Here is a 17,407-nt window from a genome sequence, read left to right as displayed (position 1 = left end):
TTTAGATAAGACTACATAAACTATTTTCTTCTAAAAAACAAAAGGCAGATCTTTTCCCAGCAAAAGGAGGGCTTTTGATTCAAAATCTCATTGGGTTCTGTTTTCAAACTTTGCTGCCAGTCAGGCTCTTTTCATTCCTTCTTTACCTGTTTTTTAGATCTCACACTATTCTAATCTTGCTCATATGTCATATCTGTTCTTAAGAGTCTGTTTAGGTGCCTCTTCCCCTGTACCAGATGGCTGAGGAGGTGTTAACATTATGGTGCTCAGCTGCAACAGTCCTAAGACTCTACAAAAATGAAAAATGAGGGATTAGTAAATCAAATTTTAATTGCTGCTGATATTAACAGCAGCAGGGGTTGGGATGTGATACTGCTGCTCTGCATGAAAACCAGTAAGGATGCTATAAATATTAGAAATATAGCTATAAATGCTGTATTCGTTAAAAAAAAATGTTGGTGGGGGGGAGACTGAAATAGTAGTAGTTTGAGGTTCCTTTTCACTCACCCCCTTCTGGAACTCATTGACAAAGAGTAGTTTTAAGCTCATCTACAAATCACAAAAAGGCTTTGCCCACCCCCTCCCCCCAAAAAAGGCACCATATATCAGCTGCAACTTACTCATCTTCTTAACTAATGGAGTATGAAGTCACATGGGTAACAGCATTATAAAAGATGCTGGCCATGTTTTCTGATATTCCTCTATAAGAAGGCAGCTGTATTAACTTGCTTGCTATATACTCTAACAAGAGAGAAGTTTAGTTTTATTCTGCCAATCATATTTGAGAGAATCAAAGCTGCCCCAAATATCTCCCTACCCCCTCCTGCCAAGAGAGGTTCAGATGTTTAATTTTGCCAAAGTAAGACTGTAGTTTATAACATAATCATAATTATGTTATAAACCAGTATCCATAGCCTAGGAGTGCTTAATCTAATTTATTCCACTATTGGAGATTTGAGACAATATCTGTTCTTCTAATATTATAAGTAATATCTATAACTAAATATCTATTAGTGATAGTCTCTTCAGTTCTTGCTAGGACTTTATAAATTTTCTTATATTTAAGTAGATTATTTAAGCTTCTAAACTACTATATAGAATTGTTTGTTCTCAAAAAATTTAAATGCTTAGAAAACATCCAGACATTTTTAAGTCATTCATGGCTGTTTTGAGTTCTATGATACATGTTCAGTGCAATACTTCTCTCATGAAAAGTCTGTTTTGCATTTGTTTTTAGGGCAAATGAAACATATAGAAAACACTCATTCTTTTAAGCTTAACAAAACCTCAGGCAGCTGGATCAGCTATTAATTCTGTTTTTCCTGAAATACATATCAGAAGTCTGATTTGATGCTACCCATCTGATTCCCAGGGATATATACTTGCTTATATTCATTCTAGCTAAACAGGTAACTTGTTGGAATAATTAAGATTTTTGTCTAAATGAAAATAGCACAACATTTTTTCAAAGGCCTTAAAGTTACACTCCATCCTCAAAGCAATGTTCTATTTGTCTTCTGAAGAGAGAAAAATAACGCTGGCATTTGATATTGCTTCATTAATGCTTCCACTGTGACAAGTGAAGACTACATGGCACTGTCCCACTGCCCTCTGATGCCTGCTGTATCCACTGAAAGCAGCAAAACCAAGAGAGAGATCTGAACTCAGGGTTGTTGGTTTATTACTCTGGGAACTACTTTCACCATAATGCTAAACTCTACGGCTATTCTTTTCTAGAATATAAGGGCTTGGACTGGTATCTAGAAGCTGATGTAAGTAGAAGGATTCATCTGCCAGTTTTAGAAAGCAACTGAGTGCCTAGAAGCTAAACGAAACCAAAGAATGTCAACCTCGACAGCATTCTGCTAGTCTACCTGTCCTTGAGAGGTACTCTAGGCGATGCTGTATACACAGGAGTTATGACAGGCGTAATCAGCACAGGAGCCAGTTAAGTATCAAGCAAACCAGTGGAGGTCACCATGTAAACCCTTCATTGGTAAAAATCATTCATGCAACATGTCTATCTAAAAAGCAATCAGGAGAGTCATTCAACAAAACCAATCTCTCTGCATTATTTCAAAGACAAAGGTCCACACGGAGTGTGTAAGTCCCCAAGGCACCAGCAGGAATCTCTAGTAGTGGGAATTCCTTGGGGTAACGCTTTAAAATCTTCAGCTGGGACTGTATTACCTGCGTGGAAATGTTTGGTTCACTATGTAGTAGGTGAACATAGAAACAAACAAAAAATAGCAACCGAGCAGAGCATAAATCAAAAGCAAAGCTACAAAAAATAGTTTAGGGAAAACATGTAAGCCTAGTGTAAAAAGTTGAAACCACCCCTTTGCTAGGGCAGAGGAAGTGAACATCTTTGAACAACCACTTGGGAGGGATTCATGGACAGACAGTGGGAAGAACGATACTAATGGGAGGGCAAGAAAGTAGAGTCTGAGAACACCTCAGATAACCACCTCTGTCTACGGCTTTAATTATCTCAAATTTCTTTTGGTGATAAGGCAATTTTTCTAAAGCAGAAGGCAGGCAAATATCCCTCCTGTTGTAGCGAACAAACCACCAAATCTTATTTTTTCTTATATAGTTATTTTGGGAAATTAATTTTGATTCCATCTATAAAATGGATCTCATCCATTTTACTTTATGGCTCCTAAAATACTTTCAAAAGTTGCCTCCCATGTCAATCTTCTAGACTTCATTATATAATCACAGTCTTCAACTGTAATTAACAAAAATAGACATTAAATAGTACCAAAAGGTTAGTAATGAATACACTAGATTACATTCTGTTTTACCACACTTTCAAAATTTTAATGCAGCATGTTAAATATACTATATTATAAAGCTCATGAAACAGAACCAATTTTCCTATGCCAGACAGGGATTTTTACATGCAACCTGTCAGCTGTACCAATAATGAGTTCCTGATTTCTACAAACTTGATCAAATATCAGAGATATCAGAACATCACTGATAACAATCTGGAGGGGATTTTTTCCAAGCCCAATACTATATAGGTCCATAGAGACAGCGGTATCGATTCTGTGAAGTTCTGGGGGAAAAAAAATCACAAAAACTATCCTTAAAGGTTTGAAATTCTCTAATCACATCTTATTTTATTCTTACTCAAAATGGCACAATACACGTTCTGTATGGAATGATGATTTATCTAGGTAGGATTACTGCAGAGTCACCCTCCTGTGTGCCACACTACTGAGCCCAGGCTCTAGGGTCTGCAAGTTACAGCTACTGAAGCCTGCACACTCTTGGCCTGTGAGCCACAACCACGGAGCTCAAGCACTACAACGACTGAAGCCTGTGTGCCTAGAGAGCCTGTGCTCCACAGCAAGAGAAGCCAGCACAGTGAGAAGTCCACGCACTGCAACTACAGAAGATGAAGACCCACCACAACCAAAAACAAAGTTAAATAAAGTATAAACATAAATAAATAATATTAAAAACAACAAAAACAGAAAGAATCCACCTGCCAATGCAAGGGACATGGGTTTGATCCCTGGTCTGAGAACTAAGATCCCACATGCCGAGGGGCAACTAGGCCCTGGGCCGCAACTAAGCCTGCAGGCGCTGTGCAACGAGAGACGCCTCCACAGGGAGAAGCCCACACGCTGCAACTAGAGCAGCAACTAAGAGCCGGCGCAGCCACAAATAAACAGACAGATAACTACTCCAGTATGACCCTATTAAAAGAGAAAAAGAGCGAGCAGAGGTGAGCACAGAGATGACGTCACTGAAGGGGAGAAGCTGAGAAAAAGACTATTTCAGTTGTGCACTTGTTTCTTGCAATACCCCCTTGGAGTTTAGGTCCCAGCAATGAGGAGGGATGGCTCATTCTGCACTGAGCTCTGTGATGGAGGCAGGTAGGGCAAGAGCGCAGTCTCCACACCTGAGCTCCCGCTGGACAATAGGCAGCCAGTCAGGAAATCGCACATGGTCAGAAGTAGGCAAGAGATCTCTGCACAAACACATCTGCCCCTTAAACTAGAAAACACTGAACCTCACTGAAAACCAGGCAGTACTCTGTGAAAGGAAAGGAACTGAGAATTTAACAGCTGCTTTTTTTTTTTTTTAAGGCTACTGGACTTAAAAAAAGTAATAGTAAAGGAATTCATTTTATGAAGATCTCTGACCACCTACTTAGCAATCCGGCCTAACCTCCCCTTTGGAAAAGCTAAGCTTATGAGAAGCTTCATTCATTAAGCATCACAGCACTAAACCACGGTGTATTTTTCTAAGGCTATATATTCCTTAAGTCAAATGCCTTGGAGTCCAGTCACAAACAGAACAAATCCAAATTACACTTTTATTGGGGCATATCTTCTTCAGAATTCGATATGACTTTCTCTCCCTTAAACTTATGCTGCTTCTATAAAAATGAGTAAGTAGTATTTGAAGATTCAGTATAATCAGGGGTAGGACACTGTGTCTAGCAGAATTTAGTAATTCTCGGCAGTCAATATGACTCTTCAGTTCAGTTCAGTTCTGTCACTCAGTACTGTCTGACTCTTTGCAACCCCATGGACTGATACGAGTTAGTTCTTTGCATTAGGTGTCCAAAGTATTGGAGTTTCAGCTTCAGCATTAGTCCTTCCAATGAATATTCAGGACTGATTTCCCTTAGGATAGAATGGTTGGATTTCCTTGCAGTCCAAGGGACTCTCAAGAGTCTTCTCCAACACCACAGTTCAAAAGCATCAATGCTTCAGTGCTCAGTCTTCTTTATAGACCAACTCTCACATCCATACACGACCACTGGGAAAACCATAGCCTTGACTAGACAGACCTTTGTTGGCAAAGTAATGTCTCTGCTTTTTAATATGCTGTCTAGGTTGGTCATAGCTTTCCTTCCAAGGAGCAAGTGTCTTTTAATTTCATGACTGGAGTCACATCTGCAGTGATTTTGGAGCCCCCCCAAAATAGTCTCTCACCATTTCCATTGTTTCCCCATATATTTGCCATGAAGTGATAGGACCAGATGCCATGATCTTAGTTTTCTGAATGTTGAGTTTTAAACCAACTTTTTCACTCTCCTCTTTGACTTTTATCAAGAGGCTCTTTAGTTCTTCTTCACTTTCTGCCATAAGGGTGGTATCATCTGCATATCTGAGGTTACTGATATTTCTCTCGGCAATCTTGACCTCAGCTTGTGCTTCATCCAGCCCGGCATTCACATGATGTACTCTGCATATAAGTTAAATAAGCAGGGTGACAATATACAGCCTTGACGTACTCCTGTCCCGATCTGGAACCAGTCTGTTGTTTCTTGTCCGGTTCTAACTGTTACTTCATGACCTGCATACAGATTTCTCAGGAGGCAGGTCAGGTGGTCTGGTAATCCCATCTCTTTAAGAATTTTCCACAGTTTGTTGTGATCCACAGTCAATAAAGCAGAAGTAGATGTTTTTCTGGAACCCTCTTGCTTTTTTGATGATCCAACGGATGCTGGGAATTTGATCTCTGGCTCCTCTGCCTTTTCTAGAAAATCCAGCTTGAACATCTGGAAGTTCACGGTCTACTTATTGCTGAAGCCTGGCTTGGAGAATTTTGAGCATTACTTCGCTAGCACGTGAGATGAATGCAATTGTGCTATAGTCTGAACATTCCTTGGCATTGCCTTTCTTTGGGATTGGAATGAAAACTGACCTTTTCTAGTCCTGTGGCCACTGCTGAGTTTTCCAAATTTGCTGGCACATTGAGTGCAGCACTTTCACAACATCATCTTTCAGGATTTGAAATAGCTCAACTGGAATTCCATCACCTCCACTAGCTTTGTTTGCAGTGATGTTTCCTAAGGCCCATTTGACTTTGCATTCCAGGATGTCTGGCTCTAGGTGGGTGATCACACCATCGTGATTATCTGGGTCATGAAAATCTTTTTTTGTATAGTTCTTCTGTAACAGATCTGTTCTTCCTTTTAGCCCAAGCAGTCCTTCTTCAAATGCCTACAGAAAATCTACCAAATAAAAGGGATCTATGGGAGAAAAAGGAAACTATCAAAACTGCTGAACCACAGAAGTATATATTTGTGTAGCATCTACCTATGTAAGGACAGTCACAAGCTAAAAGCTCTGAAAGGATGTGTGCTGCTGCACACACATGCCAGTCAATGCAATATGCTATATTTAGCATGTTGAACAAACACACTGCATAAAACCTTCAACAGTACCACACACTGCACGTTAGGAGAAGCTGTCTGGATACTGGCAGGACTTACTTCCTGATCGAATTTCATCAGCCAATCCAAGGGAAGCTTTGTCAGGTAGAAACAGGCAGAACTATTAAAAGTTTTCACTGTCTTCCTAATGAATGGTAATACCGAGTTCTTTAAGAGGAACCTGAGTCATGGCAAGACTGACTGTCTTTAGAACTGAAAAAGGACAAACACCCAGGGTAAAATCACAGAAATGACTAACCCGTTGGGATCCTTTTGAATGGATTTAGCTTTTAGAAATATTTATTCTACCCAAACTCATGATTTAATTACAATTCTCTAGCTGGGTAAATTAACGTTCAAAGAAATTGTTCTTAAGCATCTGGTATTAAGATAGTTTTAAAATACAGATCCAATACAGATGAGTTTAAATGCAGTTCTTTGGCCATCATGGTTAGGATCTATTACTGCATCTAGGAACCAAACAGTATTCAATTCAATTCAATATAACTACATTATAGACCAGCAAAGCAAAATTTCTCTAAAAAATTCCCAATGTGATGGAGGAGAACTAATACATTATCCTGAACTTGGTTTGCAGCAAAAGCCTGTTGTGTCTTTTTGTTTTTTTTCAGAAACATTTATTTATTTATTTATGGCTGGGTCTTCGTTGCTGCACTTGGGCCTTCTCTAGTTGTGGCAGAGAGGGGGATACCTCTCTGTGGTAGCAGGAGGGGGCTACGCTTTGTCATGGTGTGTGGGCTTCTCACTACGGTTGCTTCTTTTGTTGTGGAACGAGGGCTCCAGGTATACAGGCTTCAGGAGTTGTGGCACCTGGGCTTAGCTGCTCCACGGCATGTGGATTCTTCCCAGACCAGGGATCAAAACTGTGTCCCCTACATTGGCAGGTGAATTCTTAACCATTAGATCACTATGGAAGATGGAAGTCGGTGATGTGTTTCTTTAAACCTTTCCCCTTGAGCACACAATCTAGCCCTACTCTGACTGCCAAACAAGGCAGAATGACTCCTGGTGGAAACAGAAAAAAGAAGAAAAAAAAAAGTTTAAAATTTCTTTTTCTTGGAAGGGTAAATAAAAATCTATATTTTAAACAAACATCTGATTTCATCTAAACTTCTCATCTGACAGATTAAATTTCATTTATCATTCAAATAATTATTTCTTGACTGCCTTCTGTTCCAAACATTCTTTCAGGTGTTAGGGATATAGTAGTGAACAAAACAACAAAAATCTTTGTCCTTACAAGACTCACCATCTGTGGAAGCTGAGGCCCCCCAAATCTTAAATGTCCTATAGCCTAAGTCTCAGGATAAGCTAAAAGCAAGTTCTGAGCTTATCATCCTTCTTCTTCTACTCAAAGTAGATAACTAAACAAAGACTGCTAATCCCAGGCTCACTCCCCTACCACACAATTAATGGGCAGATTTATTCAGAATAAGCAGGCTCTTCAGGCATTACCATCAAAGTCATCTCCAAAGATCACTCAGGTTTTCTTCCGCGAGCCGTCCTCTCTGCCTGCCATCCACCTTCAGCTGGAAAGCACAGCACCAGCTCTGACTCATCCTTCTCCCTCAACCCCGCCCGACATGTGAGCTCCTAATTCTGACAGATTATTTCCCTGCATTATTTTTCAATTTTATTTCACTTTTCACCATTATAGTCCACCTTTACCTCTCAAGGGAATTTCTGTCTTCATTGGTCTCCATACTGGCTGCTAGGTTATTATCACCTTACAAGTCAAAGATTTCTAAAGCCAAGTTTTGCTCTAATCTCTCTTCAGTTTAAAACCCTCGAGTACCTATTCTCTACTGAAATTAAATACTAACTCTTCAGCAGTCCCATATTTCAGGACATTTATCCAAAGGCTCCAATCTATTTTCCTAGCCTTGTCTCCTTTATTCACAGAATGTATTTTAGCAAAATGGAACCAGATAATTCATTGTTGCTCATATTTCCTTTTTGCTTGGAATGCCTCTTTCATTTCCACCCAGTTCTTTCTTTCAAGAGCCTTTCAAGTGCAGCTTCTTTAATCAAATTCTTTGTCATGCTCAGACCAGACGAAAAGTCTCCTTCTTCCAATCCCTAGAGATAAATCATTCATTTTGCCTTGTGTTACAAGACATCTGGCTACTTGGCTTATCTGCTTGTCAGTTCCGTTAGGACAAGGACTCCCTATATATTTTGGTATCTCCAGGACATATTTTTTCACAGAAAGTCTTCTGTTAGATTACTAAGTTAAAATTGCTTAAAAAAGGTTAGCTGTACCTAAAGTAAATACCTTCAATCTCTCTCAAGGAGAGATTTTACTTTCTTCTTTTGGTGATTTCAAAACTTGAAAAGAATAGTCTTAAAAAAAAAAAAAAGAAAAAAAAAAAAAGCATAAGGAAACAGCCCAAAAGATGGAACAAAAGCAATAAGACCACACACTAAGACACAGTGTAAAGGCTGAACAGACACTAGGAATCCATTTACCCACAGCACACAGTGCAGAGGGAATCCTACCCAGCAAGAACTCAGAATTCTGCTGGAAAGGACGTATAAAACGTGCACTGACGTGGGACATTTCTTAGCAGCCATGGATATGAAAAACCCTAAAAGAAAAAAAAATCACACGAGCATTCAAGACTCAACTCTACAAAAGGAAGGTTCCTGCATTGTACATGAGATCTCTGAATTATATATTCTGGTTTAATGACCTTTCACTTAAAAGTACACTGAAATTCACTGTACTTTTTACTCAGACACGAGGTATAACCTCATATTCCATCCTGGCAATGTAGGTTTTCAACCACCTCTTTTACCTATACCTTTAAAATTCATTCAAAAGAGCAGCGTTAATTATGAATTCACTGAAGCAGAAATGACAAGGGGAACTAAAAGAAATACATATTTTAGTTTTCAAATATTCTAAAAACACAAGCAGGGAGATATGTTATGCATTCACTGACTATTTAACATTTTTAGGTTTCTTTCATACCTTTACCATTTAAATGTATTTTTCATTATAAGGTAACATAACTTCATTATAGTATAGTTTGGAAAAATATTACCCACAGTACTATGACTTCCAACCATAAGCCTCTTAATATTTTGGTATTATCTCCTCCAATTATGGAGAAGGAACTGGCAACCCACTCCAGTATTCTTGCCTAGAGAATCCTGTGGACAGAGGAGCCTGTGGGCTGCTGTCCATAGGGTCGCACAGAGTCGGACACGACCAGACTTAGCATGCGTGCATGCACTGGAGAAGGAAATGGCAACCCACACCAGTGTTCTTGCCTGGAGAATCCCAGGGACGGAGGAGACTGGTGGGCTGCCATCTATGGGGTCACACAGAGTCGGACACAACTGAAGCGACTTAGCAACAGCAGCAGCCTCCAACTGACTTCCTCATTTTCTTTTCCCCTAAAGGGAATCATGAGGTATTTCTAATTTTGTACTGTGATTTCTTTACTATACAACCATAAAACCTTTTCAGGTTGCTACAAGTTTTCCTAAATATTTTTTTAAGTGGCTAGACAATATTCCACTGAATAAATACATTACAATTCATCTTATTACAACCCAGTTTATTTGATAAAAGATTTGAGCAGATCTGTAACCATCCTCTTATAATTGGATATGTGGATCATTTCTAAAACTCTGCTAGAAATGGCATTGTGGCAGTTTATCTTGAATTGTTTTATTACAATTGAGTCTAAGAAGTAAAATTATTCTTTCAGAGAAGTTTATAACTTTATCAAATTACTTTCTAGGGAATTTGTAACAATTTGCGAAGTCAAGAGCAATGTGTAAGAATGTCAGTTGAACTGTGCACTCTACACACTTTAGTTTTTATTATTATTGTTTAAAAAAAAAAAAAGCTTTTTTGGCTATACTGGGCAACATGTGGGATCCTAGTTCCCTGAGCAGGGACTGAACCTGTGCCCCCTGCATTGGGAGCTCAGAGTCTCAACCAATGGATCACCAGGAAAGTTCAGTATTTTCAAAAAGAGCAGTAGGGGAGAACTGCAGAAGTCAACAGTACTCTGCTGTCAGATCACAAGTTAGTCAAAATAGAGCCACTAGCCAAGTACCCTGATTAAAGTCTGTAACTCTAGACCCAACTAGTAGGCACAGTTTGCTAAACCTCATCTTTTTTGCCAACCTACTCTCTCCTTAATCCACCAATACGTAGAATTCTTTCCTTTGTATGTTTTTTCTTACCCCAAAACGCCACACATTTTGCCAAAAGTATGTATTTAGTGGTGAGTCTATCTGTATCTGTGTATGTACTCCACTGTATATATGTATGTATGTGCATGTGTATATACCTCAATATAGTACTTTTTTTGTTTTGTTTTGGAGGGGGCACCTGGAGTCTACATACTATTTTTATTTTTTTAATTTTATTTTATTTTTAAACTTTACATAATTGTATTAGTTTTGCCAAATATCAAAATGAATCCGCCACAGGTATACATGTGTTCACAGGTACATCTGTGAGAGAAGTGACTTTTGCATTTTATTGTAAAAATGTTTGTAAATATAAAACAGTGAAGTCAGGAATAAAGGTAAACAAGCTAATTTGATAGGTGATAATGATTATGTGTGTGTATCTGTTTATTATTCAGTGCTTCTTTATTTACTGAGGTACTGATTTTTCTCTTAACAATATATATGTCATAAGGATTTATCGTATTTACTTCCCAATCAGTCATCCCTTTCTTCAATGCTGTCAAATTTGATTTTTTTTTTTGGTGGTTTGCCTCCTCTGTCTTCAGGTTAAGAGAAACCTCTCATTTAACCACTAATTTCCCAAACCATGAACACTGAAGGACAGATGACGCTGCCTTCTCTGGAATGGTCTAAAGCAAAGCTGTGTCTTCACTACAGGCCCAGATCCTGGCAGGCTATAAAATTAACCTGGACACAAGGTCAGAGGTGGGGTAGAGGTGCCAGTTCATACCTACATCAGCTGGAAGTCCAAATTACCCACCCTTCTTAATCACCAAGGAAAAACCAGCCGGGGTGAGAGCTCCACACTGGACTACAGATGACACCCAAGGTGGGTTACCTGTCTATCCATCCAGTGTCTTTGGAACTGTGGCAAACTGTCCCTTTCAGCCAACAGATTCTGACAGGTCCAGCTTCTCTAGTGTGGATGCTTCGGGTAAGACATCTGGCCACATCTCAGTGGCCTTACACAACCCTGAGGGATGCTAGAATGCTACACCACAACTGTGAGTAACAGCAAGCTCTCTTTCATTTTAGTACATACACTTAAGCAGAGAAGCTAATGAATTTGGGTTTTAATATTAGTCATGAAGAAGCGGGATTTCTGAAATAATAAAGGCCCAAGACATACCTGATTTCGTAGAGGCTGTTGTGATGGCCGATCCCTGTGTGTGTGGCTTTCTCGAGTTATGGCAGATGCACCAGAATCTACATGAACTGACCCTACCGGAGTGGGCTGGAAAAATGCAACAAAAAGTCAATTGGGGAGAATAGGTCCAACTTAATACTCTGCAAAGGACAGCATCATTCTAACAGAATAGTAGTCATTATTATTACTATTATCATTACACAAAGGCCGGTTTCAAACCTTGCCTTCTCAGTTTGCTTATCTACAAAAGGGAGACAGTTTGGTCCTCAACAGTTCACTGGAGAGGAGCACGTCTTCGAAAAGAATAAGAACATCCCACAATGACAACTGTTAGCATTCCCTCAAGTCCTTGGACCGTAGACTATAAGAGCAAATTCAGAAGTTTCCTCAGGCATTGGGCTCCAGTCCAACAGAAGTCAGGTACCTTAACAGCTTATGGAGTACCAGCTCCTGGATCATTCAAACTAAATTTCTTCTTAAAAACTGACTTGGGACTTGTCTGGTGCTTAAGAATCTACTTGTCAATTCAGGCGACACGGGCTCAATCCCCAGTCTGGGAACTAAGATCCCGCATACCGCAGGGCAGCTAAGTCCTTGCAGCACAACTTTGAGCCCGTGTGCCCTGAAGCTCGTGCTCCACAGCAAGAGGAGTCCCTGCAATGAGACGCCAGTCCATCGCAACGGAGAGTAGCTCCCACTCTCCACAACTAGAGAAAGCCTGCGCACAGCAAGAAGACCCAGCACAGCCAAAAATAAAGAAGGAATTTTTAAAAACCTGACTTAAATTCTGGTATCTTAGGTCATAGCGGTCATAATCTTAAAAACACAGCAGGAGTAACTCCTTCACTGCTCTAGTGAGAGCAATATATGGCATCTCCCTGAAAAGGCTGGTAAATGGAAAGTCTACAAAGGACTGCTTTATCCCCACAGATGTAGGCAGAAAGTCTGGCAAGGGGTGAGGCAGTGCTGGTCTGAGGGGATCGAGGGAGAAAGAAGATACTTACAATAGGCCTCCCAACCCAATCATACGCGTAGTCAAAGGTGTAGCCTTTCCTTTCAAAGAGGTCTGTGAAGAGCGTCCGTAAATACTCATAGTCAGGTTTTTCAAAGAAGTCTAATCGCCTGACATATCGCAGGTAGGTTGCCATCTCCTCTGTTAGGAAAGAGGTTAAAGGCCATGCTCGTTAGCTGAATGCTTCCCGTGGGGAGAAGCTCTGGACCAGGCAAGGAGTACCTGCACAGATTATATCTGCCACTGATGTGTTTTTTGTTTCATGGATCAAATCAAAGTGATAAAAATCTATCTTGATTTAAATAACAATAAGAGGAAATGTAAATTTTTTTGGAGAGGACCCTTATCTAGAGATACTAAGAAAGGCATGGTTTCCACCTCCTTCAAGGCTCCAGTGGCACCGGCTGGAGGGTCCTGTTGGCATCCTACCTGGGAAGTTTTCACAGAGAACTTCAATGGGAGTATTCCTTTTGGTGTCACCAATTTTTTGATATCTTTCTTTTAAGGTATCAGCCTGTAGAGAATAAAGAGAAAAAGTTACTTGGAAAGAGGTGCTAAGTATGGGAGGTCCAATACGTCTGGGGACATTATGACTGTTTCACTCAAACTGTCAGGGTTTATTAGATCATCTCAATTTTTTTCTAATACTGACAAATAAGAAATGTACTAGAGATGATACATTTAGACATGCACAGAACATCTGCTGTTCTGGAAAGCTTTACTGGCAAATATATTTAGTAGTCTCAGATAAACACCATCAAATGTAATGGCATGAGGGACTAGGATAAAAAAATAAATTCAAAACTGTAACAGCTTAGTAATGTCCCATGGGCACTAGGGTTCAAATGCGATTCAACCTTCTCATTCTTTGATCAGCTCTAGATAAGATTAAAAATATTGCTAATCCATATGAGTGTACTTATGGCTGATTCCTGTTGATGTATGACAGAAAGCCAGAAAATTCTGTAAAGCGATCACCTTCAATTAAAAAAAAAAAAAGAAAAGAAAAAATATTGCTAATCCAAATGGGGGCAAGTAGAAAACGTTAGCTATAATACAGGCATGGCTAACAGACAGGTTTGCTATATGTCAGTGGCTCAAAGTAGCCAAGTCTGGCTTGCTTAAGACTGCAGACAGAGGGCTTGTGGAGCGTGGACCAATAATGTGGTCTCAAGGGATCTGCATGAGGGTCTACCTAGCCTGCTGACCCCAGCTTTAAGCAATTATGTTTTGAAGTTATGTTGGGGACATTTTAAATCTACAACTACCCTAAAATGATTCATGGGTCATGAGAAAATTTCAAGCAATTAATAATACAAGAATGCATTGCTTGGCTGTATGATGAGCAGATAGGATGTGAAACTCTATTTGACAACTATCAATATCAATGAGAAGGTATGCAACTAGGAGAAGACCATGGAAGAGATGTTAGGAGAGGAATTTAAAGGGAAAGAAATAAAATCCTCCCAAAGGAAAGGGAATAAAAGCCTCACTTTTCAGCACAAATGTCCAAGAAATCACAGCAAAATGAATCCTTCAGGCCTCTGGGAGGGAGGGAGGGACTGTATGGTACCCAAAGCTACTGATAAAGTTTCTTTCTATACTAACGTACTGAAGTAAATTACAACTCAAACAAGTCTTGCATTTAGCTATCTAATGGGTCTTAGAATGGGTAAGAAGCTCACCATTTCCTAGTCCAGGCAGCTAGAGGCACAGGGTAATCATTATAATGGTTGTAACTATAATTAATAGCTAACCCTGACACAAATGCACTGTACTGACACCTACCTAAGGAAGGGTATTTAAACTACTCATTTCACAAGGAACGGCTATTGTACGCATAGGCATTTATTCAATAGAACACTTGAACAGCAATATTAAACCTGGAGTTTTGTTTAGTTCAGGTGGGTTCTTGGCCTATACAGGACAAACACGTATTTCCCAGTTCCTGTTACGGGTACACCTAACCCTGCTGGCCTTGTGTAAAATGTGTAGAAGTTGCTGTCAGCAATCTGTTCCATAAATTCCCCAACGCACTGGGAACACTACACTACTGTGTAGTGAAGAAGGAATATCAACACAGAGAGAAAAGCAGCACTGGCAAGGCTGGGAGGGGATGAGGGAAGAAATTACAAACACAAGGAAGAAGGCTTCAGAAGGGGAAGAAGACAAATGGGAAAACAGAGCTTCCCAAGCCCAGGTGAGTATTTACATTACAGACTAATGTAATTCCTGCCTTGCATCTCTGGAGCCGATTGTCCCCTCTGTGCTTCTTATAGCATCAAGTCAGCCACCCCTTTCATTATCAGCTAAGTATTTCAGCAAAGCCCTCCACTAAGCACTTCCAAGGATACCTTGAGTCCTTGCCAGGGAAGGCTGCCTCGAAGGAAATACATGAACATATGGCCCAGGGCTTCCAAATCATCGCGCCGGCTCTGCTCTAAAAGGGAAGACAGATCACACATTATGTTTGCAGTTATTAAATCAGAAAGGGGTGCAAACCCAAGTAATCCCTTCAAAAACCTATCTGCTCTGGAAAGGCTCTGCTTACTAATCCTCTGTATAACTATATCAGGGGTGGTATTTTAGATCAAAACCAAAAACAGTGTGTACTTCCTTTGCTTAGATCTGTTACTGGCAAGTAAATACCAAGTGAAAAGAGCAAGTCTAAACTAAAACCCAGTCCAAATCACTGAACAGCGAGTCCTACTCACTCGATGCTGTCACCTTCCTGAAAGTAAGATACTTCCTGAAAGTAAGAAATAACAAATGTTATTTCTAGTGCATGGGCTACAACTGCTCTTTGGTTACCACTGTGAAAAGTGAGCAGCAGGTGGAGTAGCTGAGGCTGTTAGAACAGTCCTTCTGGCTAGGCCTGCAAAGACACAAGCTGCAGAATGCCTAGCATACGTGTGTGTGTGTGTTAGTCGCTCAGTCATGTCCTATTCTTTGTGACCCCATGGACTGTAGCTTGCCAGGTTCCTCTGTCCATGGGATTTCCTTGTGTGTGTGTGTGTGTGTGTGTGTGTGTGTATGTTACTTGCTCAGTCATGTCTGACTTTTTGCAACCCCATGCAATGCAGCTCACCAGGCTCCTCTGTCCATGGGACTTCCCGGGCAAGAATACTGAAGTGAGTCACCATTCCCTTCTCCAGGGGATCTTCCCAACCCAGGGATCAAACCCAGGTCTCTCACATTGCAGGCAGATTCTCTACTATCTGAGCCACCAGAGAAGCCCAGTATACATGCCTAGTGCTTTTTATTCATTTGACATAATCCTTAGCTCCATTCCATTTGTACCATAGCCACCTTAAGAAAGACCTAAAATGTATTACTAAGGTGCCCTTTATGGGCACATAAACCAGTATCCTTACATTCAGCGAGCTTAGAATGTAAAACAAGTTGCTGTATTTTGCTTTCTTTTCTTTAAATTGGGAAGATAAGGATGATAAAGAACTGCAGAATAGTTAATTTAAAAACTGTAACTACATCTCAGAAAACATCCTATACATCTTTGGCTGTCAGGCAACAGAAGTAGCACATTCTTCCACTTTTAATTTGCCAATTATAATTCATCTCAGACATTTTACGTGTTTATTTTTCAGAATCAAGTCCAGGGCTTTATCAAAGGAAATGAGAGATATAAAAATAAGAGACTACCTTCAACTTGACTTTTGTTTTCTTTGTGTAGAAAGTAAAACCCAACAGAATCAGGGAGGCAGGAAAAGCTTCTCAGGTAACTCAAAATACAAAAGCACAATACTTTCACTGCCGCCTCTATCATAGGAAATTTGCATGGAAAAGAGTGAATAGTACTCTACAGTGCAGATGAAGGAGGAGGTTTTTGCAAGTTAGGTCACTTAATGGCAAGGGGCAGCACCCTGACAAGAGAGATAAAGTTGAGCTGATACACAGCAATCGAAATAATCCTTGAAAGAACGAAGACAAAGAGCAAGGCCACCAGAAGCTTCTGACTACAGATGTTGTTAACAGATTCTGTTAACAGAACCTAAAGATACACAAAAAGAGAAAGAACAGGCAGGGTGAATCCGGGCCTCCCACAAGCAGGGCAGACAGAGAAACCACACCCTGCAGGTTCTCACACTGTATCAAACCTACTCATCTCCTCTATTTTTACATCTACTTCCTGTAAGGAGGCCCCTTTAATAAAAAGAAAAAAATCCAGGGACAAATGGTTGTATTTTAGCTGGTTGGGCACTAGAGGGCGAAACTCCCCACATTTTGAGTAATTGTACAACAGAAATAAGCCCAACTTTTCTTCACAGCAAAATCCATTATAAAATGAGATTAAAAAAAAAAAATTAACCCCCCTAAAATATACTAAACACATTTAAACTCACCAGAATGAGTAATAAAATAACTTCAAATATTGAAAATCACACACAAAAAAGCTGTGGGATATGGGATGGTAAGAAAAATAATGGTTCCTAAGTCAGGTTATCTAGGTCTTGGCCTATTCCTTTCCATTAGTTTATTAATGCATGCAAAATCAAGCATGGCCAAGTCACCTTTTGGGCCTCAATTTCCTCATCTGAAAACGAAATGATTGATTTAGATACTATGAACAGTCATTTTCCACCTCTAAAATTCAAAGATAATCTATGATAATTTAACCCATCATGCTTGTGCTTAGTTGCATCTGACTCTTTGCCACCCCGTGGACTGTAACTCACCAGGCTTCTCTGTCCACGGGATTTTCCAGGCAAGAATACTGGAGTGGGTTGCCATTTCCTCCTTCAGGGAATCTTCCCAACCTAGATATCGAACCCATGGTTCCTACATTGGCAGGTGGATTCTTTTATGACTG

The 17,407-nt window shown here is 40.0% G+C and overlaps 1 protein-coding gene across 16 annotated transcripts in view; it reads right to left on the bottom strand.

The window, feature by feature from the left end:
• Positions 1–17,407, bottom strand: part of CSNK1G1 (casein kinase 1 gamma 1) — a 153,291-nt gene that overhangs the window by 21,789 nt on the left and 114,095 nt on the right. For 15 of the 16 annotated variants that reach the window (XR_008699233.1, XR_008699234.1, XR_008699236.1 and 12 more), the window contains 4 exons: positions 14,934–15,019; positions 13,009–13,093; positions 12,572–12,720; positions 11,550–11,654 (listed from right to left, as the gene is read on the bottom strand). Coding sequence is in view for 11 of the 16 variants with exons in the window: in XM_055537676.1 (XP_055393651.1) it covers positions 11,550–11,654; positions 12,572–12,720; positions 13,009–13,093; positions 14,934–15,019 (425 nt within the window). In the remaining 5 variants the exon portion in view is untranslated. Of the gene's footprint in view, positions 1–6,621; positions 7,211–11,549; positions 11,655–12,571; positions 12,721–13,008; positions 13,094–14,933; positions 15,020–17,407 lie in introns of those variants that run through there. The other variant, XM_055537682.1, reaches the window with a different exon arrangement.

The sequence above is a fragment of the Bubalus kerabau genome, chromosome 10 (genome assembly GCF_029407905.1).
Source record: "Bubalus kerabau isolate K-KA32 ecotype Philippines breed swamp buffalo chromosome 10, PCC_UOA_SB_1v2, whole genome shotgun sequence".
Classification (NCBI taxonomy): Eukaryota; Metazoa; Chordata; class Mammalia; order Artiodactyla; family Bovidae; genus Bubalus; species Bubalus kerabau.
This window is presented reverse-complemented; position numbering and strand designations above follow the sequence as displayed.